The 26669-nt window shown below is 41.5% G+C and overlaps 1 protein-coding gene and 1 pseudogene across 3 annotated transcripts in view; both read left to right on the forward strand.

Annotated features, from left to right (window-relative positions):
* The window catches only part of Dock1 (dedicator of cytokinesis 1), a 518033-nt gene that overhangs the window by 325904 nt on the left and 165460 nt on the right, over positions 1–26669 (forward strand). For all 3 annotated transcript variants that reach the window (XM_005402009.2, XM_005402010.2, XM_013503070.1), the window contains exon 29: positions 5093–5187. In XM_005402009.2, coding sequence (XP_005402066.1) covers positions 5093–5187 — 95 coding nt within the window. The remainder of the gene's footprint in view (positions 1–5092; positions 5188–26669) is intronic.
* On the forward strand, positions 21032–22024 carry LOC102009279 (annotated as a pseudogene).

The following is a 26669-nucleotide window of genomic DNA, read 5'->3' on the forward strand; positions in this document are numbered from 1 at the left end:
TCAGATATATTTATTCCATGTTGTGGTCCTAATTTCCCAAGAAATTATTTTCCCTTACACACAGCAGTTCAGAAAATCAATTATTTGCAGACAATTTGATTTCCATTATAAAATCGCATTTGTGATTTGGAGATCTCAAATTCACACTGCAAGGATAGTAAACCTTTTTTGTTGTTAATCTGCCAGAACCTTTGTAAAAATGTGTTCCTATTCATTAACTACAGGTAAAGTATTTGACTGCTTTTGTATTGTGATAGATATAAAAAACTATGATTATTTCATGTGAAATAATTGGGAGTTAATTAGTATTCCAAAGTGAAAATAGCCTAAACCATTTCTGGGTACTTGCTTCCTTCTAATAAGCACTGTACTTCAGGTTTTCAAATTTGTTACCTCTAAGTTTTAGAGAGTTATTGCCATTTTGAAGAAAATCACAGTTACTCTCAACACCAAAGTGATGTGCACTGAGCTGTTGCTTTTATAGCGCTTGAATGATCCTGTACCCTGAGACAGTGAGAGCACAGGTGGAAAGACTGATCCAGGAAAGAATAGCAACGGTGTTGTCCACTCAAATCTCCCTCACAGTAGAAGCAGTCCTATCTCTCCTGTTTGAGCTACCAACAATCTTCTGACTCTTCTGCAGTGGAGATGCTGACCTGCCCCATAATGTGTCTGTCCTGTGTCCAGGACTCAGGATCAGGAGGGGGAGCAGAACCCCTTCCTACAGTCAGCCCTACCCTCTCTGGGAACCCCTTTCTGACACCTGTCCTGCTCTCAGCAGCCGGATGCTGTTTCTCCCCTTCACAGCAGCTTACCCAGTCTGTTCCAGTTCATCATCAGCCTGAACTAGGGCAGTCCAGGCTGGCATAGTACATGTAGGAAATGGCAAGGGAAGAGGCTCATGGGGAATATGAGGGCAAGAACATGACCACAGACAGTGCTTTTGCCTAAGAAACATTCTGCTATTGAGGCATGTGGTGTATTAAAAGGCTTCAGTTCCATGTGAACTAGGCATGAAAGGGTGCTGTGATGGTGCTAGTTCCTATTGCGGGTGCTTCACCGTGCCTAGAAAGAGGAGCCAGTCTCCATTTACAGCTTTTTTATTGCTCATGATCATTTCCTTGTCCATGTAGCTCACTCAGTGGCAGTTTATTCATGACAGACTGTGTCAGCCCAGAGGACCAGCACACACAGGCCCACCTCTTGTAGTTCTGTGGTCCAGTGCAGACTGTCTCAGTTAATCAGAGTCCTTCCAATCCACCAAAATCGTGTTTGCTCTGAAAGGATGTTCGTGCCAGTAAGCAGGTTCAGGGTGACTCAGTGGTTAGATTCTTTGTGGGCAGAGGGGCAGATGGTGAAGGGAAGGAGCACTGCTGGGGCCTATGCTGGAGGTATGAGGGTCCCTGGGGGTAGCCTGTGAAGAGGGTTTGAGGTATCAAACCACTCATACTCTCCTCCTAGGCCGTGCTCAGAAATTTTTATTTTTTGTCTGCTTGTTTTTTTTCAACCATTTGCTTTTTTTCCCCCCTCTCTATTTAAAAATTATTTTAATGCATTTTATTGTGATAATGGAGATTGAACCCAGGGCCTTTGCAGAGAACTGCATTCCCAGCCTTTTTTAAGACAGGGTCTCCTTAAGTAGCTACATTGTTCAGGCTGGACTTGAACTTGTGACCCTCTGGCCTCAACCTCCCAGAGTACTGGGAGTATATGAATGTGCCCTTACATCTAACTTTTTTCTTTTTGAGTGAACTTCTTATTTTGAGATCATTGTAAAGTTTTACATGCACCTATAGGAAATAACAGGGTTCTGTGTAACTTTATCCAGTTTTGCCATTAGTAAAATCTTACAAAACTAACACATCAAAACCATATTTTGACATTAATACAATCCACTTGACCTTATTAAGATTTCCCAGGTATTACTTGTATTTTTTCAAAAATACAGGAAAGCTGAAAGAACAGTAGTAGGCAGTTATTCCTGTCATCTGAGTTTTTCAGTTGCAAGCACTTGCGGATAAGTGCATCTTCTGTGTATCTCAGTGTGTCTCTGTCTACACAATAAACCACCAATGAAAATGAGATGCTTCTCTCTAAGGGGCTCGGCAAACATCTCTGAGAGTTGGAACATTCTTCAGAGTTCTTGCTGCTGCTTTGAATGGACAACCGTCATCTCCTAACACTGGATCAGCTTTCCTTCTTTCACTCCTTTCATTAGCAGCTGCCTTCAGAGTTCAGTTTAGAAGCATCTGCTGACTTAGGTTAATGTCTTTTCATCCTTTTCTACAGTAAACCTATTACCTTGCTTTCTTCCTTTCTTCATGGCATTGCTTGTTTATATTTTGGGGAGTGAGACCAAACATGAGCTTGGTAGACTATCCCTCATTCTGGATTCTTTGAGTGCTGCTGTCTTGTGATATCTTTCAACTAGTGTTTCTATCCACCTTCTCATCTGTCCTGCAAACCAGAAGTTTGACCTGAAACTCAACTTTTTTGCATGAGTGTTTCAGAATTAGTGTCCAGCACTTTGTTCTGTCTCATCAGGAGGCAGGGAATGGCATGCTGACTGGTGGTGCTGTTTATCCTCTGGGTTAAAATGTGGTAACTTCCAGATGACTCCATTCTAGAGATACGCACCTCTTCTTTGCAATTTTTAAGTATCTTGATGGAAACTGACACCCACAAAAAATGACAGAGAACCTATTCCCCAGCAGGCTTTCATCAGATGGGTGGAAAATCTGTTGATAGACCTAGTCTAAAAGTGTTATTCCTTTGGCATTGCAGAATGTTCTTATTCTGACCATCAACACGCTTTATCTTTAGTCTAAGAGAATTGGGAAGCAATTATAGATGTGGCTTAAGTGCAAGACTGGGAGAACATGGTGACTGTGTCAGACTTGTAATTGAAAAGATCCCTCTGGGATACAAAGGGCAAGAATGGACATAGTAGATGGGTTCGAAGTCCCCTGTGGCAGTCCAGGTACAAGAACATGACTGTTTATTTGAGTTGATGGAGTTAGGGATGGAAAGAAGCGGATAGATTTCTGGGAAGAATTTGCCTCTGGAATGCACCGACGGCTATTGTTAGAGCTGCCCACTTATATAAGAAGCCCTGTGCAGCAGTCAAACTAAAGTATTCAACAGGAATAAAATGACTTTTGTGAAATGATGGAACTTTCACAAACTATCTGTTGTTGTGTTGAAGACCTCTATATAACAGTCTGAGAAGCCTCATCAGCCATGCTTGGCAAACAGTTCTTTGGACCACCTTGGCTAGTGAATCATGCAGCCTGACAAGGAAGCCTTGCAGAATCTCATCTCCCCCTCCATGCAGCATTTTGTTTGATCAGCAAAGTCCCAAAATTTAACAGCTGAGCCATGCTAATGAAGTATGGGACTGTGTCTCCTAGAAAAGAAAAGGAGCTGGGAAAAAAAGGCCTCTCTTCTAGAATAATGAAAAACAGACCCTGCATCTCAATTATTAGGCTTCAAGGAATGATCAGCAAGAAAGCCAGCAATTCTATGCAAATGGAAATGTGGCTACATTACAGCACTCAGCAGGCAAAATGCTCAACCTGGTCATCAAAATGGGAAGCTCCTGTGAAAATGGGGGAACTAAGTAGGAAATAGGAATGTCAATGACTAAAGTGGACAAAGAAGCCAGTTATATACCAGGTGGGCACCCAGGATGCTTCTGCTTTTCAGCTCTGAAGGTTAGGGGACTCACAGGCAGAGTTTGGAGGCCAGTTTTGGCCTCTTGGGTCAACACTGAACATCTGTACCAATTTTTTGTCCTGGCCTTGCCAAGGTCCTAAAACCCTTTCCTGGCCTGGAGGCCTATATTATAAAATGATAATCAGGGTCAATTGCTCCCTGAGTTTCATTTGTGATCCTCACACCAAGCTCCTCCCCAGCATATATGAATTACAGCAAACCTGCATGGCTATTAAGATTGCAGAGAAAGTATGTTAACTTTAAATGTCTCCTAATAGTCATCACATTTAACTTGTGCTTCTCTGCAAAGTGGTGTGGGTACAAACTTTGTCCTGGGAATTGCTTTCCTAGCTGCTTGAATTCCATTCACCACCTTGGCCTTCACAGCCATTGCACCTAATTATGATGCAGTAGATTAAATAAATGAGAAATACCGACTCATTTGATAACCTGTGATCACGGCCTCATTTTTATGTCACTTCTATTGCTTTTCTCCTCCTATCCCATGCCTTGAGTATATGTAGGTCTACTGAAGGTGTGTGTTTTTCATAGCAACTACTTGGCTAGTTCAGGTTAGCACAGAATAAGTGCCCAGTCCTCACAAACAGGAAGTTCTCCTACTTTCCACAGGCACACAGAGAGCCCCTAGTAAAGGGTATCCCTTGCTGATGCCAGGAGCATTTTTATCTGCCTGGAAGGAGATGGGGCAGCAAGGCATCCATTGAACCCTACTGTCCTTTCTGTAGATGTGAGTAGTACAGAGAAATCATCTGTAACTAGCCAGAGCTGTCACTGAGTCCCTTGGGGGGATGGAGCTGCTGCACTGAAGAGTTTGACAAAGAAGCACATGTTCACATGTTTTACATCATGCTGGATGTGTGCAGATGGCCAGGATATGCCTTTTGTTTTTTCAATTCCATAAGAAAAAGGAATGGATATTCCTTTCACATATTCAGCATGGTGGGGACTATTCATAATGAAAGATGAATTTAGAGTAAATGTAAGAAAAAGCTACAATCTACCTACCTATTAGGCTTTTAAAAAGCATAGTTCCCTATAAGCAGAAAGGATATTGTAACCTTTGGGGATGTACCTTTTTTTTTTTTTAAATAAACTGTTAAGGAGGTATACGCAGGGACTATTTCAAAATATGTCCCTAAGAAAGCCACGTCAGACAAGAGGTACCTAGACAAAAACAAAGACAGATCTAATACACAGCTTTTATGAATACAACTTCATTAAGTTTTAGAGTATTTTCATTCAGCTAAAAATAATGGAGTCTTTTATAATCTTCTCTTCATGTCTTCTTGCAGGGAGGGGTACTGTATTTTTACCTGTTTCTTGGTGGACTTTTTCAATGTTGTATTTTTTATTTCAGGATTTCCTGATGGAAACGTTCATCATGTTTAAGAATCTCATTGGGAAGAACGTCTACCCTTTCGACTGGGTGATAATGAACATGATGCAGAATAAGTAAGTGCAAGGGACAAGCTCTCACCTCATTCATCTCTGGTGGGAACAATGATGTGGCCTGGATACAAAGGTGACATTCTTATAAAGTACCATCTGCTTCGTGAGCAGATAGTTACTCAGGACATGGACGTGGAGATCATGGGGACTTCCTTTGCAAATACAGAGCTGAGACATTAGGTACATGGGCTCTGTTCTGGGAGAGAGGCAGCCTGAACCAGTACAGTAGCTTCCTCAGCCTTAATCACAGAGAGATACTGTCCTCAACAACATGCCATCTTCTTTTACCCATGTTTTTAGTAGCCATAGTGATTCTCTGCTCCATGCTAGGCTTTTAAAAGGCTTTGCCTTTTGCATATTTCAGATTTTTTAAAAATCATGAGCATTTTCTCCATACTTATGAAATATTCAATTTGTGCTTTGCTTATCATCTCCCTATGAAGGCTGTTGCTTAATATTCTAGCTCTGTGGGTTTTATAGTTTCTGTGAGCTCCAACAATGATCACAGACTTGGCAATGGCATGAGAGTTTGTAGGAGAAATTTCTTTCCACCAGTTTTGGTTTTCATTATTAGATTTTATGAAATAATCATAGATTTCCCATGTACTTAATAGAAAGAATGAAGGTGTCTTATATGACCTTTACCCAGTTTTCCCCTGCGATGACACTGCAGAAATGTCGTACCATATTATAACCAGGGAATAGACTAGGACCAGTTTACTGATCTGCACTCTTTGGTTTTTGTGTTTAATTCTATAATGTTGTGTTCTTGCATCTGTTGCTACAGTCAAGCTACTGTTCTATCAGTATTTCAGTCCCCTTTCATAACTGTTTACAATCACCTTTCCCTTTCCCTTTCAACAACCCTGATCCCTGGATGTCACTAATGTGTTCTCTTTTTCTAAAGTGTTTCTCATATCAAAAATGTTACAGTAGTGTAGCTTTATGATATATAATCTTTAGGATTGTCTTTCTATACTCTGCTTAATTTCCTAAAGTCTGATTTAGATCATTGCATATATCCATAGTTTGTTCCTTTTCATTTCTGAGTAGTATTTCATGTTGTAGGTTGGCCACGGTTTGCTTAAACATTTCTCCCTTGAGGGATGTTTAGAGCTGTTATGAATAGTGGTGCTACAAACATCTATGCATAGGTTTTTTTTTAGTAAGCACAAGTCTTTATTTTTCTAGCATATATGCTTAGTGCTGCAAATGTTAGTTTGTAAGGTAATTGTACATTAAGTGTTATAAGAAATGGTCCAGCTATGGCCATACCATTTCACATTCTAACCATCCATGTAAGACAGGTGCAGGTGATCCACATCAAGCCATTGTGGTTGTCAATTTTCTGTTTTAGCCATTTTAATAGATCTGTAGTGTTTCTCTTGGTATTGATAAATTTGTGTTTCCCTAATAGCTTTGTGTCTTTTTAATACCTGTTATCCAGCTCATATACAAATCCACAGCAACAATGACCTTTCCCTTGGTGTCTCCTGAGACACCAGGGATGAGACTGACCTTGAGTTCCATAAGCTGCAGGATTCTTAGTAGGCTTCCATCAGGGCTAAGCATGAGAAAGCATTGTCCACACTAAGTCGGATGTTGCTGTGACTGGAATCACCTCTCATATGAAGACAGTGCTTTGGACTACAAAGTGAGGAAGCTGAGGAGGGTTGGGCATTGCAGGAGATTCAGCCCTGGCCGGGGGAGCAGAGCCCAGTCTTGGTCCCTACTTATCACCTTTCTACCTGCTGTGCAACTTCAGATTCCATAAGTGGCTCCTCCTTAGTGTTTGAATTCTCATCTAGAAAAGGAAGAACTTTAATTCCTGATATCTGCTTCTTTTCTCTCTGTTAGGGTTTACTGTCATGATTGGCAATTAAGAATTACTCTGAAGTGCTACAGAAGTGTTTTTAATGGACTTCTCTTTCACACAGTGAAAACAAACAAATCAGCAACAATAACAAATAACCCACTGTCTTGGAACCACGAATCTCATTGTATCGGGGGCCAAGGGCACCACTGCAGGAAGCTCTACAAAGAAGCTCTGAGCATAGCATGGGCAGCCAGGGTCTGGGCTCCATCCTCTCCCTCATGACCCCATATATAGACTTGCTTTCTGGGTCTTGCAAACATAGTGCTCATATCCTGGTGCTCAGCTTGTCAGTTCCACACCTGTGGGGGTCACTGCACCCAAAAGCTGGATGTGGCTGGCTCCCTGCAATTGGATTTTATGGTGCCCCTACTTTCAGGGTTCCTACCAAAGTGAACTCATCTTACTGGAAACGAATACTCTATGTACTGATTTATAGGATGTTTTTATGATGAATAAAAGCCTGTTGGAAGATTTTTCATCCTGGTTGTATCTCGCCCTTTTCCTGCTATTCCATCCGGGCCTTCCTTCCTCTAACCCTGGCCTCTTTGGGGGCTGGCCCATTACTCCACATGGTCAGTAAATGTGGTCTGTGGACGAAAGCTGGGAATGTTTTGGCTGGGATTCTGGCTCCAGGGATCCTGTCCAGCTTTTTCTGGGATGTTCTGCTGTTTCTGGGGCAAGGATATGGTCTGCCTCGTATTCTCTGGCACTGTGAATTGGCTGCAGACAGAATCACCTTCTCCCTGCCCACTGGGCACCTCCTTCAGCATGGCCACTTGAAAAGCTTCAGGTGCTGTGACAGCAGATTGATGTGGTAACTCATAGACCAAAGCCCCTGAACCATCAGCGCAGAAAGGCAGGCGTTTTGCTCTGGGAAAAGAGGACCTCTATGCAGATAGGTCACAGATTGCTCAGTGTCCTCTTGCACTCGATACAATTAAGACTTCAAAGGATAAATCTTGTGTGCGGAGTGGTATAGGCTGGAGCAACTGTGTCCTCTGTGTCCTCTTATTCATTGTGCACAGAGGCTGCAGCCCTGAAAGACATCTTGATAAGAGAAGCCATTTGAATGTCAAGTCCCCACAGCTTGTGATATGCTTTACATAAAATGTGCACTGAACTATCTAAATCACACATTTAAAGCCAAGTGGTCCAGCATCATTTCCTTCATTGGCATTTCATGGATAAGTTGCGTGTGTGCTTGTGTGTGTGTGTGTATGTGTATGTACCTCTGAATGCATGCATTGGGTCTAAGTTAAGCCCTTCTGTTTGTAGAGATTCTGCTCCTTAAAAACGCAAGCAAGCCCACATCCCTCACAGTTGACGCATTCCCCCAGAACAAGTCCCCGTGTCAACATGAGCTGTAAAAGAGTAATCAGGAAGGAGGTGTTTTAGACATGGATCAAAGGACAGGTACTGATAAATGTAATTTTTATTCTCATATCCTCTGGCCACCAAATGGTGCCCTTCTGTAGGATAAACCTTTTGGAGATAGCTGGTTTGGTGACCTTTAGGTATTCTTTAACATCTTTGTACAAATGCCAATTTTAAACGGATGAATATGTCTCATTTTTCATGCGACACATTCACCCTTTGTGATGTGTTACTTGCTTGATTCTGGGAGCCTGAGTGGGGCACGTGTGACATTCTACCTGTGTGCCAGGCCCTCCATGGAGTTAAATATTACATAGTAGGGGCTGGGGATTTAGCTCAGTGGTACAGTGCCAAGGTCGTGAGTTCAATTTCTGGTACCAGAAAAAAACCAAAAACCAAAAAAAAAAACAAAAACAAAAAAAACAAACCACAGTAATAGTGTCCTCGACACCCTTAGCAGCCCTCTAGCCATTTGTGTGGCAACTTTACACAGGCAGCTGAAGCTTAAAGGTTTATAAACTGCCAAAAGCTACACAGCTGAGGTGGTGGGGCTGGTGTTTAAACCCAAGCCAACTACCCCAGCACCAAGCCCTAAGTCCACCCTGCTCCCATAGCTCTCTGTCTCAGGTGTGCCTTCTTTTTCCTCTAGAGAGTGATGGAGGCTTTTTATTCTAATGTCTTTAACTTTTCTACAAGGTTTATTTCTTACCTTAATGCATTTAGAGCATAGAAACCACAACATGGCTGCTTTTTTTTTTTTCTCCCAGAAGCATGTGCCATTAGAAGTGATATTCTCTATTACTATACATTGTACTAGTCCTGCTGCGCATGTCTGGAAAAACAAAAATATTACAAATATTGGGAAAAAATATTTTTCCTGTAGACATTTCAGAGATATCTTACAACAGTGTTTCTATGTCATTTACTGTTTTTCTTTTTCTGCCTGTGACTGAATAGGTTAGTAGTGTACATGATGCCAGCGTGCCTACTTCCCTCTGGTGGCATGGATCAGAGACTCTCTTGCCTCACTAGGATAAGCCATGATTCCTAGAACCTTCTGGAGTCTGTATTTAAGTTTTAATGGCAGAACTGGACATGCAGTTTTACCACCCATGGCTTAGAAATTGAGAAAATCATCCTCTGTGGTTTCTTAAAGATTTGTGTGCTTATTCGGCCTTGTCTCTGTGAACATGCCATTGCTCACTACATAGGGCTTGTAAAAATGTAATTAAACACAGCATCCGTTAGGCTGGATGCAACAACTTATAAATCAAGAATCCAAGGTATAGGACTAAATGAATGTCCCAAAGGACAGCGTTGCTTGGTTGCTGTGTTCCAGATAATGACTGATCGGCAATGGCCTGACATTATAACTCTACTCTAGGATGTGCTATTGCCAGATGGCAAGATGACATTTAAGATAAGCACAGTTCAGAAATGGTAGAAGTGTGTTTGTGTGTTAGCATCAGAAGTGCTTTATCATCTTCCTGGATGGATGTGAATGTGAAATCTGCACTGAAGATCTCAGGCTATACTGGGAGCACAGACCTCCCCTGTCAGCTGCTGAGGACTGGCATCTGTCCTGGGTCTCATATTAGCCCCTTTTTCTAGATTTATGCTTCTTGTGCTTATAGCATAGCTCTGAAGTCATGCTCTGGCTGTCATGGTGTTCTCAGCTGCTAAAAGGAATGTGGCCATTTGGTTGAATGTCTATGTCTCTTCTAGACATAGGCTTTTGGTTCACCCTAGCTGGATGCTGTTTGTACGCCAATAATCTCCTAGAATTTTCAACCATTGGCGTGACCTGGTACAAAACCAGTCTGTCGGATTGATTTAATTTCTTTTTCCCTTCCAAGAAAGCATTTCTTATTAACTGCTTTAATTTTACTCGAGAAGGGCATTTTTGGAGCATGTGTTGAGTGAGAGAAAAGGCAGCACTAAATGTGATTTTGCACATTTTTAAAATTAGACTTAAATGTTCATTCTGACTGCATAGCAAGTAACAAAGTTTTTGGTATGTTTGTCAACTATTCAGACTTGCAGTGGAGTTTTGAAAAATTCAAGTACCAGCACTCAGATTCTCTGTCCTCTCTATCTTCCTTCCTACACACAATGCCCTCCTCTTTGAAGATGAAAATAAGTGAAATCAACGTGTTTACTTCCTCAGAGCTGTCATAGTTTACTACTGTGATATTCATTCATTATCAAGTGTCCTTCTCTGTCAATGTAGGTTTTAAGTCATAGGCTAACTAGTCTTTTCTAGGTTGAGCTGAGAACTAAAGGAGAATAATTTTATAATTTGGGGTTTATATCCTATCTGCTTTCATAGACAACTTGCTATGTTTTGCAAATAAGGACATGTAGAGCATGAATATAAAATCAGAGGAAATATGGAGCTTTCCAAAATCTAGCACACTTACAGCTGACTGGAAGATAAAGCAAAAAGGAAAATAAGACAGTTCACAAAATTTTGGCTAGATGGTGAGACGTATCCTTTGCCCATCCTTGAAGAGACTGACAGCTTGTGATGTAGATTGTGGGTGATAGCATAGGAAAGGAATCAGTTGGGAGCATAAATTTCTGCCCACAGCAAATGGAAGAGATGATTCTTTCCATTTTGACATACTTACCGTGTTCTCAGTCAGCACATTGGCTCTAGTGATAGTTGGTTATAACTGGACCTGTCTGGAAGACTAGCATATGAAATGGAATGGATTTTATTGACCTGTGCATTTAGTCTTGTGTAGTTGTCAATCATGTGAGTATTGGAAATCATTAGCTTAAATGTGTTGACTGATATCAATGTGTTTGGAATTTTCACTCAACTAGTCTGTTCTTTTTATACTCTGATATCTCTCACATTTCCCCCCACTTAAAATTTAAGTTTATTTCATGTGTGTATTTCTCGTTAAGTGTTTTAGAAAACAGTGACCATGTGAAGACTGTCCCAACACCTCCTAGGTTGATGTATGTGGCCTGTTCACAATGTTACATCCTGCTACTTGAGCATGCTTTAACTACAGCCTGGATCCTTTCTGTATGACTTCCTCCTCCTCCTTTCCCTCCTCCTCCTCCCTTCCCTTCTCCCTCCTTGTCTACTTACTCCTCCTCTTCTGCCCCTCTCACTACTGATTCACACATCTCTTGACCAGGAAGCACTTCCCTCCATCTATTAAAGTATTGTCTAACATTTTCAGCAACTGAACATACATGGTATATATTGACACACACACATAATCACATTTCATGAAGTAAATTTTCCATGTCTCTTTTTGTAACTTAGTGATTTCTCTCCTTTTAAGTATAATGCATTTTGCCCCTCACAAATAATATCCATCAGATATATCAGAGTCCAGGATTGCGAGCTCACTGATCTTTCTGCCAAAGTTAATTTGGCATGTAGTCTGGACAAGAAAGAGCTCTAAGCCTTAGAAAGGAATTCTACCTTAGAGATGCCAGGTTTCCTAGGAATAAATCATGCTAGTGCTCAGAAAGCAAATTTGCAGGGTTGACTATTTGCAGATACATCACCATTTGGTTTCTTGGCTGTGGAAGAATTTTAGTCTGTGGCAGCACCATGCCAAGGGCTTAGGATAGGAGAGAGGGAGGAAGGGTACCCACATGTTGGGGAACTGCCTCAAGGGCTGTGGCCCTAACAACAGCCTCAGGATGGCTAGGAATGAAGGTCAGTGTGTTTTCTTTCCTGATCAGCCTCCTTTCAAAGAAGTACCTCTGCTCCCCTTGAAAGGGCATACACCTGAAAATTCTTTGTGTAACTTGAAAGTCTGGTATAATGCATTTAGAACTCTACAGACTCAGATTATGACTTCTCAACATCCTTTTTCCTTTCTTTGAAGCCTGGGGTTGAAGCCTAGCCTTTTAGTTGATGTTATTGCTTAATTTATATTTAAAATTTTTTGGTTTACTGTTTGAAGTTTTGCACATCAACAGTTTGATGCTTTTAAGCTCACCTAAGAATTAGTTTTTCTTTTGAAACTGTACAGCAGTTGTTGACATAAACACTGTCACAACATAATAAGCTAAAGACCAAAAGGAAAAAAATACCCATATTGTTTTTCAGTGAAGAAATAGAAATTCAAAGTCAGGATAATGAAAACATTCTGGAATGACAGTTTCCCTAGAGCTCAATATGCTTACATTTTACCCCAGCTCATGCCCTGCCTGAGACATTATGTAGTCCAGTGAATCAGTTTGCAGGTACTGAGACCATAAAGTCTGCCTCCTAGGCAGAATGATGTGAACTGCCCTGGCGCACCTGTCTGACACATCTCCCAGAGAAACTCATGGGACATTCCTTTGAGATTGTGTTGTCCATCTCATTGCACCATGATTTCAAGACAAATAATATTTTCTGTCCAATAATAGGACTCTGAATCTCCCAGCACAAATAGGTTCTTTCATGTACCATACTGTGCTATGGCCATGATTTTATTTTTATCCCCAAAGGATGCTTTTGAGGAACGTACACTGGCAGTTCTCCCCCTGTAGCTCTTGGGCCCAAATGTGATGGCAGATGCTCTAAGAGAGACAGTTTCCTCGGTAATGGGAACTATCAGATCACCAAAAGCTACCTCTGGTATTTTATTTATCTTTATAGTGTTTTCATAAATTGTTTTTAATAGTTTCCTTAACAGTTATTCTATGCCATGTGTGCTTTTACTTTTTGCTTCATAATTAAAAACATATAATTTTCTGATTTTACCTGCTTGTTTTTAACCTATTTATTGCATAAAGTGCAGATATTTTATACAGCATGGTTGATTCAAATTGCCTCTTTATTTAATTCCAAGATGAAAAATCAAGCTACTCTCTGAAGGAATGGCAGTGGTGAAGAGCTCTCAGGCAGGGCTCTTATTTAGGAACGCTGTTTTAGAGGAAAGTTTTAAAAGGGCAAGGTCTGTTTAAGAATTCTCAGACTGTGCACCTCCTTGTGAGCTCCTGGCTGCCGCGGCTGTTGCTGTCCTGAGGCACTTAATGCTGGAGGACACTTCACTTCATGAGGAATGAAGCCAAGTGTCCTCTCTATTTTATGCATGAGACATCTCTCAGTGCCAAACAAAATGGAGAAAAAACATTTCATTAAGGTCATGCTCCAGGTTCTTCCATCCTAAATCCCCAGCCCCCTACACTTTAGAGACATAGATGAAAACTTTGCAGCCTAAGACCCTCTGGTATAGGCTTTTATTCTAAGCCAAGCCTAGGAGGAAGAGGAACTGCAGTGTTTCAGGTCTCATTTTGGCAGCTCTCAACCAGAAGCAATTTTGCCCCCTAGAGGACAATTGGCCAAGTCCAGGAACATTTTTCTTCATAAATGTGGCGGAAGGAATGCTGCTGTTGTCTACTACATGGAACCCAGGGATGCTGAGAAGCCTCTTTCAGTACGCAGCATCAATGCAAATAATCATTTAATCCAAAGTGTCACTAGCATCTCCATTTTATGAGTGGAGACAGAGTCTCAAAGCTGCCAAGTAACTAATAAAAATATATGTTACTCATTATATCGACGCGCTTCTATTTTCCCACCCTTCTTGCCCATGCAACCTCAGAAAAACAGGGCCCTTTAGAATTAATGATAGCAGCCAAGCACTGAAGGTGGCAGCAGTGACCTTTACTTGTTAGGGTGGTGCCTCATCTTTGGAGGCAGTTTCACCAAGATCTTCTGCCAGGTTTTCCAGATTTGCACCAGATTCTTGTGGGCCTGGATCAAGATTATTGAGTGATAGGCATTGTGGGGAGCAAGATGAGCACTGGAGTCACACTGACTTGACTTTGGATGGCAGGGCTATACCCCTAGTGCCTGGCAGAAAGAATGTGTGCAGAAGTAGTGGCATGTATTTCTTCTGGGTGCTTATTTTCCAGCCTGCATGTCTCCTTAGGCAGAGTCTGTGATGAGGAGAAGCTGCATGCTTCCACCTGTCCCATCAGAGGCCACCTTGAGCCAGAGGTTGCAAGCTGGAGCAAGCCAGAGATTGTGAATGGTCAAATCTCCTCTTCCTTGCCTGTTAATTTCATTGTGTTTTGCTGTAGCTTCTTCACTATAAATTTGGGACAGAAGTGTGAGCTTGCTGAGGTGTTGTAGGAGATAAACAAGCTAATGCGCAGAGCTTTTTGTATAGAGCCTGACCTTCAGTAACTGTCCAACAAACAGCGAGTGAGGCCATTTCTATTTCTGTGGAGATAATTTTCTATCATGATTTCTTCATATCTGAGAATTCTGGCCATAGGTAATAGAAGCACAGGCAGTCCCTTCTAAATTCAAAATATTTTGTACACGTATTGAGATAATATAAAGTTTTTTTTTTTTAAAAAAATAAAAGAAGGAAAACATATTAACAGACATCCATTTACAAAATAGCATAAGAGCAATACAAACAAAACAGAGTTACAGACAACGTTGTATGAAATTAATAATGGTTATTATATTACTTATTGATATCCTCAAAGTGGTTTCCCAGGAAAACAGAGACATGCAAGATTGATCAAACAAGTAATCATTGACTGTTCCATTCTGTAGGGCAATAGAAGACAGTAGTACAACTATATTAGCTATCCTGTATATACATATGTACATATCATTTGCTTCAAATTAAAGTTTTACCTATTTATAGGTAATTAAGTCAACCAGTGTTGCTTACTGTCTTTACAGAAGTAGAATTTGGAATTGCTTTTTGGTGTGCTGGGACTCGGAAAAGCCTACAGTGGCATGCAGTTCTCTGTGTTCTGAAGCACCAACATACAAAATTATGGTCCTGTCTGTATCCTAGCTCATTAGAGATTATCCAAGTCCTTCATTTGCAGATGAGGTTGAAATTTGGTAGGTTACGTGAATTACCCAGGGGTATGAGCGGCAGAACACACTCTAGAACTCAATTTTCCTGATGTCAGTCTGATGCCAGAGCTTGAGATGTGGGCTATGGCGGTCACCCCATCCACAAAACTCCTTGGGAAGGAACAGTGAGAGAATACGAGAGAAGAGCTTGGCACAGGGCGGCCTCAGTGAGTGCTGACTCCTGTTGTCATGGTGGTATTGACCACACTATAGTTTGGTAACAGTGTCACTGTCGAGGAACCCTTCTCGCTTCTTTTCCCCTTTCTTCCCCGCTTTCTCCCTTCTTTCATTTCTTCCTTCCCCTTTCTGTCTTTCTTTCCCTCCTTTCTTTTAAGTAGGCATTCACTGACATGTTCATATGGGTTCTGTGTAACTTCACCTTCCATAGGGCAGGCCATCCTCCTTTACAAGACCTCAGAGAAAGATCCAAAGTGCTGTTGTCCAAAGTGGTTTATTACCCTTCTGCACGTGCACGCATGCACACACACACACACATGCATACACACACACACACACACACACACACACACACACAGAGTATTCCTGTTGCTGAAGCATTCTGTATTCTTAGTAATATTAAATCCATCAGATTTTCCTTTATTTTAACCAATCTGATTGTATGTGGTAGAATTATATCAGAGTCACTTTTCCCTGACAGCTGATTAGCTTGAGTACCTATTTCATTTATTTATGATAAATAATTGTTGTTATTTTCTCTTCAGCTCAGTCCTTCTGTCCATTTCTTGTCCATTTCTCTCTCCCTCTATGTTCTAGCTAAGAACTTTGGACCAGGTATGTGTGTTGCAGACGTGCTTCATTATTCAGTAACTGGAGTATTTTTCTCTTTTGTTGGGTAACATTTAAAATTCCTTTTGAAGACTTGCAAGAACAAACCAAATGGACTCACCCACTCACCCATTAGTGACTTTCAGGTAGTAAGTTTTAACCTGCTTTCAAGGTGGTATCTCCATGAAATCCATATTTTATAATGAAATCATTTTGAAAATAAACATGGATTTATACCACTATTTATCAGTACACTGCTAAAGATGAATAATGTTTTTAGTAAAACAGAGTGATATGCTTCCATTCTAAAATCACATATGTTGTACATCTTCAGATAACTATATAAAGGAATTATAATAATATTCAATGTAATTTCTTCACACACAATGTTAACAAATGTGTTACATTAACTATTTTTACTTGCATAAGAACTTTCTCTATGGCATTTACTATGTTTTGTATGGAATTCTGGACATTTATAATGAGTCTGGTTTGCTGCTTGTGGGAAATCGCTCCTGATCATCTTAAAGCCTGCACAATGTATAGCAACTTTGCTTTGAACATAGTAGACGCTGTTAAAAACAGTGGTAAGTAACTGCCTGTCTGAAAGAATGAATATCCATAGGAAATGTTCTTTTTCACAAAATTAATTGATAAAATACTTGAAATATTTTGGTAGTAGTTGTTGTTCAGCAATAAAATGCTGTTTTCTTTTTATATTTGGGTCCACAAGAAATTAATTCCCACTGTCATTATACAGTGAGCAAAGAATACCTCTTATGGTCTTGATGATCTAGTTAGTAGCCAGTGCACTTCCTTAATTGCAAGTTGTTCTAAATTTACCACCAGAGCCTACGAAGGAGATCCATATTTTTTCGTTTAGGCCAGCATGGTAGCTGCAAGTCCATAAGCTGCAGGGAGCTGCTGTGTGCTGGAGCTTGCTGTTTGGTGGTTAACCTTTCCAATAAGACTTCAGAGAAGGGTTTTTACTTAATATTGTACCTGTCAAATTCCCAGAGCTGCAAGTAAATTGAAGATACAAATTATGTTGTAAAGTGAAATATTTTGTGTTATTCTACAGTTTGGTTGATTTAGGAAGAAAATGAACTCTGACAGCTTGATCTTTTCAGTTCAGTGGATTCTAATGGTCCAAAACAAAAGCCCGGCGCCACAAGGCTCTTCTTCTCTTGTCGCTTATCACAGACAGTGCTGTAAGTTGCTGTTCATGCTGCAGACCCAGGGTCCACTGATTCTGAGTTGTGGACACACAGGCTCTTAGGACAAGTTGGACAGTGCTAACTGTTCATATTTGTACATATAAATATTAACATGCCCACAAGGGCATGAGCACTTTCTTTGTCTGGCTGCATGAGTAGCTGCTTAGCACCTGTCATTTTTCTCAACACAAATCCACTTTTCATAGGCAGAAAAGACTTTTTTCCCCTACTTTGCTGATTTACTCAGGGACATTGCTTGGTTTGGGATACAGATAAGCTTTCTGTCCTTTGGGGAGAAGGTTACATGGGCTTCTTTTCCTCTTTTCCCTGATTATGCTACACAAGTGGTACTTTGCTCCTAATTCTTTGTATTCTAGGGAAAACACTGAATGAAGTTTCCTGTAACAGAGGATCCTAAATGAACAACTTGGATTCCTCAACTGTAAACCGGTGGGGAGTGGGTTTTGAAAAGATGAAGAGAGCAGTGTTTTGTAAGGCTGGGCTCCTTTGGTGGTGGCTGAATCACTACTATCTCCCACTTAGGGTTGGCTTTACAAAAGGGTCATTGGTCCTTTATACCTTTTTCAGGATTCTTCCTTTGCTTCATCTGAGGAGTGCCCAGCTGCTCTGTGGGCTTTAGTAGGTTGTGCCTTGCTCTCCTTACTGAAGCACGTATCCCCACCCCCACTCATCTCTGCCAGGCCAGAGCTGGTTTCTCACTGCTCTCCCTCTACCCTGCCCTGCCCTGGACTTAAGGGTCGGGAATTTGATTTGCTTCTTCAAACTGAATGTTATTGCTTGACTAAAGTAAATGACCATCTCATTCCCATCTGATGCTGCAGCCTATTGAGTGGAAGGTGTTTTTAATTTGCTATTAACCTGTAGATGATTTGGAAATGAAATATAATAAGCAAACTAAATAGTGGACACATTTCTTTGTTTTTGATATTAAACCTGAGAGCTGGATTCAAAGAGAAGAGAGTGTTTCTCTTTTATGAGATACACTTGGAGGTAAACATGATCTGCCTGTAATTCCTTGGGTTGGGACTTCTGAGCAGTATTCAACTAGGGTGGTGTTCTCTCCTGGACAGCAGGCTCCCCAGTAGTCTGTGTGTGATGACATCAGTTTCTCAGGCTGACCAAAATGATGAAGAAAGGAAACATTCTGGTGGCCATTGATCTTCTGCCTCTACGATGAATTTGGGTGCTTTTTCGGCTTTTTTAAGAAACCATATCTGTATAGATAATGTGTTGGGCTGCAGACACCTGACTGAGGAGGAGTGTGGAGGGACCACCTGGCACAGAAAAGGCCTGCTCTTGAAATATCAAGGTTGATTTTGAGATGGAAAGGTGCTGGAAGCTAAACCAGACCGGTGGCATCCCTGGATTGGTTTTCCTGCAGATTGTTTGGGCTTCTGTGTGGAGCACAGAGCATAGGACTTGTTATGCCTGCCAGGAGGCTGATCAGAAGCCTTTGCAATAATGTAGACGAGATATGGCTTTCTGGTAGGCTGAGCTGGTCTTTGGGGAGAGGGAAAAATAGGAGATTTGGGAGATGTTTTCCTGGCAGGACCAAATGGACCTCTTATAAACTGGATGCAAAAAGTGAAAGGAAGTGATCAATTAAAGAAAACTCTCCCCATTTGTGGTCTGAGCCGGAAGTGATTGGTAGAACTTTTAATGGGATCTAGAAGCAGCTGTGCAGGGTGAGAGTAATCACAAGCTCTGTTGTGACCTAGCTCAACCCTTTTACCCCATTATCACCCTCCTAAGGAGAAGAATTAAATTAAATTAAAATTTAATTAAAAAGAGAAATTAAATACTAAGAAATAAGATTTTGTAGAGTAGGATGTACTTTGGAGGGCCACAAGCGGTATGATATCTAAAATGTTTTTGCTGCCCCCTCCCCAAGAACCAATCTGCACCCGCTTCCAGGAGACATTATCCCATTGAGAAAGCATGGCCTAGTTAATTACCAGGGCCCAGGAGACAGCCAGGTAGAGAAGTTTAGGTAGCAACTGGAGATTGAAGGCTCAGTTCAGACAGAAGAAAGGGCAGGTTGGAAGATACAATTCTGTGTGTCATTAGCATTTAGATGATGGTACAGGACCACCTGGGGATGGAGTGTAGGCAAAGAAGCAGAGACAGGTGGCGGAGGCCTCAGGGGCTTAACAGTTGAAGGTAAGTCAGCAAAGGAGACAAAGAGCACAGCCAATAATGGGAATAAAATCAGGAAAGACAATGGTGAGTTCCTAAGAGAGGGCTGAAAATTAACAGAAAAGTGGACCAGAGGGTGTGGCGGCTTAAGGGTCAGTGCTGATGTTGACCAGAGCAGTCCCCCTGGAGAAGCCATTGCGCTGTGGGTCACAGAGAATGTAGAACAGGGAAAGTGAGCTCACTGACTATGGTGCTTGGAGTTAGAGGAAGGAGGGCTGCAGGGAATTCGCTAGCAAGACAGTTTTTATATACTTCATGTTTACTTAGGGACTAATCTGGTGAAGGGAGAAGCAGATGATGGGTGCAGGGAAATGGGAGCACAGTAGTCCAGAGGGAAGGGATGGATGGGAAGGGCTGGCCTGGATAGGAACAAGGATAACCCATCCATATGACAGAAGAGAAGAAGAAAGAAGGTACATGTGTGTAGAGGTGCTTAGGTAATGAGAAAAAAAAATCCTGTGTGGTGTCTGTTTGCTCAAGTATGCAGCCAGGTCATTAGCAAAAAGAGGTGAAGAATGTAGCTTTAGATTATGGTGTATCTGCACAACATGCTCATGCTAACGTTACCCCATGCCATATTTCCCTCCGTGTCCCTCACAGAGGACAGCCTGGGAGTGAGGGCCCTGAGACTCCTGCTACTTTGTTACATAATGGCCAGGAGGGGCCTCCCATGTACACAAGTCTAAAACGATATATTGCTTTAAATAGCTCCTGCGAAGTCATCCTCCTGTGAATATTTCTAGATAGATCTTGTCTTTTAAGCTTCAACAAACCCTATTAGCCATCAAAACCCTCTGGTCTCTCAAAATAGCTATCCAGACTTCTTCCCATGCAGGTGCATCATGGCTGCCTGGCTCCAAGAGAGGCTGGACTAGGATGGGGGGCCAGAGCCCACTAGGGAGTTGACTTCTGTCCAAGTCGCATCGCCATTCTGCAGCTTCTCTGCTTCGTTTGCACAGAGCTTAGGGACATTCCTTTTTGGCAGTGGGGCAGCATGAAGTGTCCAGCTGCCAGTTCTCTGCCTTTAGATCCCAGTTCTGTGATGCTCTGTCATCTCCCTACCATCTGCATTGTTGCTGCTCCTCTCCTGTCTCTATTCAAAATTTCTGGAGGACCTGGGCTCATGTTCCTTTTCTTGTACGCCATGTCTCTTGTCTCCCTCACCCTCCACTCCTTATGGACGACAGAGCAGACGCTCAGGATGCACCTTTGCTCGTGGATATTTCAGGTCTTACCTAGGATTTATTTCAGACAGGAAGGTCTCCATCCCTTTCAATTTGTTTAGAAGTATAGACTGTACACCTCTGGTCTGGGCTTTCTCAGATCTGGGCAGTCTTGGATGCAGCAAAAGTTTGAAAATCAAATCCTTCTTACATTATCCCAATTAATCTTTGGTCTCCGTGTGACTACTTTATCTCCAGTTCCTCTACTGAAGCATGCTTTAAGGGAATTTAGAAATCACATGGTAAGTGTTATGGGCCATTTCCTATTGCTGACTTCACCTTCACAGTTCCTCAAAGACATAAGATGAATGTCTCCGGGGCCAGTGAGCAGCCGGTCAGTGTGCACAAAGCTGGGAAAGCTAATAGACTAGATACATCTTTCTGATCACATTCATATAGAAGAAGTGCCTCATCTCTCTGGTCCAGCTGGAAATATTAGGGCTAGTTGGGGCAGCCATGACTAAGGGATTCCTGAGACGGGAATCCTGTCTCAGGAATCCCTTAGTCTGTGGAGAGCTAACCTCAACTGGTACATGTTTAGTTTTCCTTTCAAAAAAGAACGTTAGTCCAGAAATATCTTTTGACCATGGGTGATTCTAACGACCTTTTGAATTTTAAAGATTTCTGCATTTATAATACTGTATAAAATCATATACAGCTGGGCGTGGTGGCGCATGCCTGTAATCCCAGCACTTGGGAGGCTGAGGCAGGAGGATCGTTGTACATTCGAGACCAGCCTGGGCTACAAAGTGAGCTCAAGGCCAGCCTGAACTGCATAACAAGACCCTGTCTCAAAAAGACAAATAACAATAATAATAATAATCATATTCTTTATTGGTTCATAGTCAAACAAGTTTGATAAGGTGGAAGTTACTAAAAATGTTATAGCCTCTTCCAGAGATGGTACCGAGAGGCTTTCACAGTGGTCCAATGTGTAACATACTGTTGTAGTCTTTCCTACAACACGGCCTCTAACAAAACTAGGCTGTCTGGAATCCCAGGGAATAGAATTGTGTACCTCCGTACCAAGAAGGTTGGGAAGGCCCCCAAATCTGCATGCGGTGTGTTCCCAGGCAGACTTCGAGGGGTTTATGCTGTGCAGCCTAAAGTTCTTATGAGATTGTCTAAAACGAAGAAGCGCGTCAGCAGGGCTTAAGGTAGCTCCATGTGTGCCAAGTGTGGCCGCGACAGGATCAAGCGCACTCTCCTTTTTGAAGAGCAGAAAATCATAGTGAGAGTGCTGAGGGCACAAGCACCAAGTCAGAAGGCTAAATCAAAGATAAAGCTCTTGGAATAATAAAAGCTGCAAGGGCTTGTTCTGTGTAAAACTTAGAAATTATCCATATATATCTTGCACACTTTGTTCTGATTTATATGTCAATGGATGTCCATTTCATGGTGTACACTTATTTGTCGAGTTGTTCTTCCCTGTTTACTGATTTGACTTAGCGTACGTGTGACCATCAGTCAAGATTGTCAATTTGACTGGGTTAGGAGAGTCCTGGTGAGGTGACTGGGTCACGGGCCCTGTGCTCATGAGTTGATTAATCTGTTGGTTGTGCTAAATGTGCTGTGAGGAGGCAGGGCCCCACTGGGGGAGGCAGGTCACTGCAGGCATGTCTTTGGAGGGTGCTTCTAGCACATTATTGGCTCCTTTCTCCTGCGGTCTGCTTCCTGGCTGCCATGAGGTGAGCAACTGTGCCTGGCCACACACTTTTCCACAGTATTCCTGGCTTAGAGCCAGATAGTCAGGGACTGACATTTCTGGAACTGTGAGCCAAAATAAGCCATCTCTTTCTTTAAGTTGTGTGTCAGGCATTTTGTCCCACCAGTGAGAAAGCTGGTTAATATCATGAGCGTTTTACATGCGTTTTTGGTTCAAACATCTACAAGACCTAATTTTGGTACCTTTTAAAGTCAAACATGAACTAACGACAAACGCAAAGGAAATTTGAACTCGTTCAGACTTTTATGACTCTCCTAGTTGTCTCACACCCATCTGAGTTGACAGCAGCTTTTAAAGTGAGTCATCTTTTTAATCTTTTCAAAGCTTTTGAGTTCATTTTCAAGTAAAAGTCAACTTTCTTTTCATAGCCATGTCTTATCATATATATTATTTCAGTAAATAAGGTAATAATAACGTCCAATTTAATTGCTGTGAACCAAACAGGGAAGATACACATAGTGTGTACATATAGTTCACGTGTATGTATGTTGTTTTCAGGCATAGAGCTAGATAGCTATTCAATGGAACCTCATGGTGTCATTACTATATGGGTTAAAAAAAAAATCAAAATGAAAAGTTAGATTCTCATTGGTCAGTGCTAGCTATAAACAATTTTATATGTAGGTGTCTCTTAGTGCAGCATACTTACTTTTTAGAAGGAAGAGACCTTAACTCCATTGTATTTATCTTTCTCCAAAATCCACCCACATATTTAAATTAGCACAAAGTACAGTTCTGTTAATTGTGCAGCTGTGGTGCTTGCTATTATTCATTATCTCCTCTCCAATGTGGCAGGTTGGGAACTCCCAGATCCTCAGAAAGTAAGACCAAAATTTTGTAAGCTTGGGGGGAGGGCGACGGGACAGGACGGGACAATAAAGGACCAGAAGTAGAATACAATAGACTAGGTTTTGTTCTTTCTTTTCCACTATCTCTTACCCTGATAATCTGAGGGAGAATTAGACAAGGGTGAGAGAGTTTGAGGTGACAACTCAGAGAATTATAAAAGAAGGCTAATTTAACTTTAAAGATTTATAGTCTTCCTTAACCCTAGGATATTGAGCCAGCACCTGCTGACTCCCTGGCTGGCAGGGAGGAGAAGAGAGGATAGGTGAGTCAACAGGTTTTGTCCTTTCTTCTCTGTATTTACTTAGTAATTTCCAGCACTGTCTTTCTCAGGAAGAGGTATGAATTCACACACATGGCTTCTTCACAGTACAATAGCATTCCTGTTGCCTAAAAACAGTTTAAACAGAAATTGTTAGATTTATAGGTGGATTTCACACAGATTGTCATCAACATTAATCAAATTTGTAATCAAAGTATTTAATAATTACTGAGCCTTTAATCCAAGCCACACCCTTTATTTGTATCACATGATCATTTTACGGCTGAGGGGGCTGACCTAGCTAATGACTTCTTAGCCTCCACAGTGTCTCAAGACCTAATGAAACGGAGATGAATTATTTTTGCCAGGCTGTAAGGTCCAAGGCTTCCTTTGTCTCCATTTATCTCCAGTTTTTTTGTGTTTGTTTGTTTGTTTATTTTTTACCTCTATTGTACCTTCTTTACCCATTTAGCAGTGATTAGTGGGAAAGACATAGAGGCATAAGATCATCCAGTGCTGTAATTCCATGGGCAAACATTTTTTCCTGTGTTCTTTTGATGTGGAGTATCTATTCCAATCTCAATGCTTTATCATTTGGATACAGGTTTACGGATAAATACAGGACTCAGATTCAGATAAATATGTTGTTCACTGTTGGATATGTCCTCACTGTTTTATTCTGTGCTTCGGAAATGGTAGAGAACACAAGCCCCCAGCTTAGTACACTCAAGCCCAGGCTTTTGTTGGACTACAACTGACTTCGACAGTCACAGTTCCCTTCCCCACCCTTATTCACTCAGGAAGAATATGAGAGCATGGTAATTTATAATGGATTATCACATGCAATAGCAATATTTATTTTATTCCGTCATTTCTCATTCACTCACTATGATAGCTTTTTCATATCTTCATATAATAGAGTTCTAAGACATTGACCTTAGAACTGAATCAAATGTCATACTTTGAGAACACATTCATTTTTAAAGAAACTTTTGTGGTTTTGGAAATTCATTCCACATATTTTTACTTTTTAAAAAAGAGAGAAACCTTTGTTCTTTGAGTAAAATGCCCTGCTAGTGAGCTTTTTTTTTTTTTTTACTTAGACAAAAATATCATACATTTCACACAGCATGGTATTCGCTCATTCTCATCACCTTGCATTCAGACAGCTTTCAGGCACCTGGAAAATTGAAGGGCAGAATGAAGGGGATTCACTCATCCTTGACACTGCTGGGGACAAATTTGACAATTTGTTCATTGTTCTTGTAGGCACTTAGCCTCTTGCTAAGCACTCTGACATCAGAGAATTCAGGGTGTAGATCAGAAATCAATGGCTGCAGAGGCAAATTATGTTAGCTTGTACTAGAAGTGCAAAATGACATCAATCCTCAACATTGTCTGAGTGGTTTGATACCACCATTGATGGCTATACTGGTTTATCATTGGAGATATCTCCTTTTCTTTTCATTTTTTCACTCCAAGTGGGGGAAAATCAAGAATATATTCAGCTCTTGCATTTGTAAAAGAGTGCAAAGAACTGAAAATCGCTTCATTCTCCTGGTTCATATTTTCTTTCTTGAGGTACAAAAGCAGCAACGCTGTTTAGCAAGTTACTCCCTTGGAATTCGTAGTGAAGCCATATTTAATATACTTCCATTTAGCAAGTATTTGTTTTAAATAACTGCCTTTGGTTTCCTTGTTTGGTTTGTAAAGGAGAAAAGTCTTGGTGTTTTGAGTGTGGCTGGAGATGGATGCCACCTGATACAGTTTTATTTTTAAACTGAAAAGTGGATTTGTTTTAACATCCTTCAAGAAACAAATTCATAAAGCTGTAGCTTTCCTGAAATGTATTGCCAAAGTCATAATTGGTAGGACTTTAGCAAAAAAGAAGGATTAGCTTGTTGAGCCATGGCATAGCAAATTGTCATGGTCTCGAGTAGTTTTGTGGCTTGTTGAGAAAATGATCCAGAGTTTAGTCTGCATAAGCACACACAGTAATACTGGAGAACCTGCAGGTAAAGACAGTCTTTGCTTGGAGTAATCTGTAATAGGATGGTTCTTGATTCTCTTAGAGGAACATTCAGGGACATACTCCTGTAAGAATGAGGAGGGAGATGCTGGCCTGTATCTATGTTTCCCATGGACTGAGTTGTTGACACTTCACAGGCACATGGTGTCCTAGAGAAGCTCTCCCCACTTAGTCAGGGCTAGGTTTCTCTTCATCTCCTGACCCAGTGCTTTGTGAGCATTGCTGAGGATGGAACCTCAAGAATCCATGGTAGTCAGAGGTTGCCAGAAGGTACCTGGAGCTTGCTATGTAGGGTCTCCCCATGTAGTTCAGGTTGGTCTTGAACTCACTATGTAGTCCAGGTTGGCTTCAGACTCATGGCAATCCTCCTGCCTCAGCCTCCCAAGTGCTGAGATTATAAGTGTGCACCACCATCCTCGGCTTACCTGGAGCTCATTCTGTGGACATAGCTCTAACCTTATCTCAAGAACTAGATTGTCCACCCAGACAGGATATGTTGACAACCAAATAAATAGGGCAAGTGCTGATTTAGATGAGTAGATGCTGACTTGGCACTTTTGGGACCCATGGTCTTGTGCATGAGGCTGGGGATACAGGGATGAGGAGGACTAAATGCCCTGTGGGTCCGTGATAATATGTTACTTTTGAGATTGTTTTGTGGAACAGTTTGAAGGTATATGTACAGAGTCCCCTGACATAGGCCCTGAGGGGAAGCGTCAGGTAAAGTTGATCTGGGATGTGGGCTTTAAACAGAACAGGATGTTTTTCTTTTCAGTGCTGGGGATTGAACCCAGGGCCTTGTGCAAACTATATACATGCTCCATTACTGAGCTACACTGCAGTCCTGATACTGGGATTGGACGGGCACAGGTCGAGGGGTTCGTCTCTGTGACTTAGGGGAGGTGTGTGTGGAAATACCCAGCGGTTCATCATAGCCTCTCTCATGGAAGCAGTTGGTAACTCAGGATGTTTGAAGAGAGGGGCTGCAGAATTTAACAGGATGCCTCCTTGGAGGTTTCTCAGGCCAGATCACAGCAGCTCTTCATGGCAAACTTAGGATGTACACTAGGAGCCATGAA

The sequence above is a fragment of the Chinchilla lanigera genome, unplaced genomic scaffold, assembly GCF_000276665.1.
Source record: "Chinchilla lanigera isolate Chin_1 unplaced genomic scaffold, ChiLan1.0 scaffold00076, whole genome shotgun sequence".
In the NCBI taxonomy this organism is placed as follows: domain Eukaryota; kingdom Metazoa; phylum Chordata; class Mammalia; order Rodentia; family Chinchillidae; genus Chinchilla; species Chinchilla lanigera.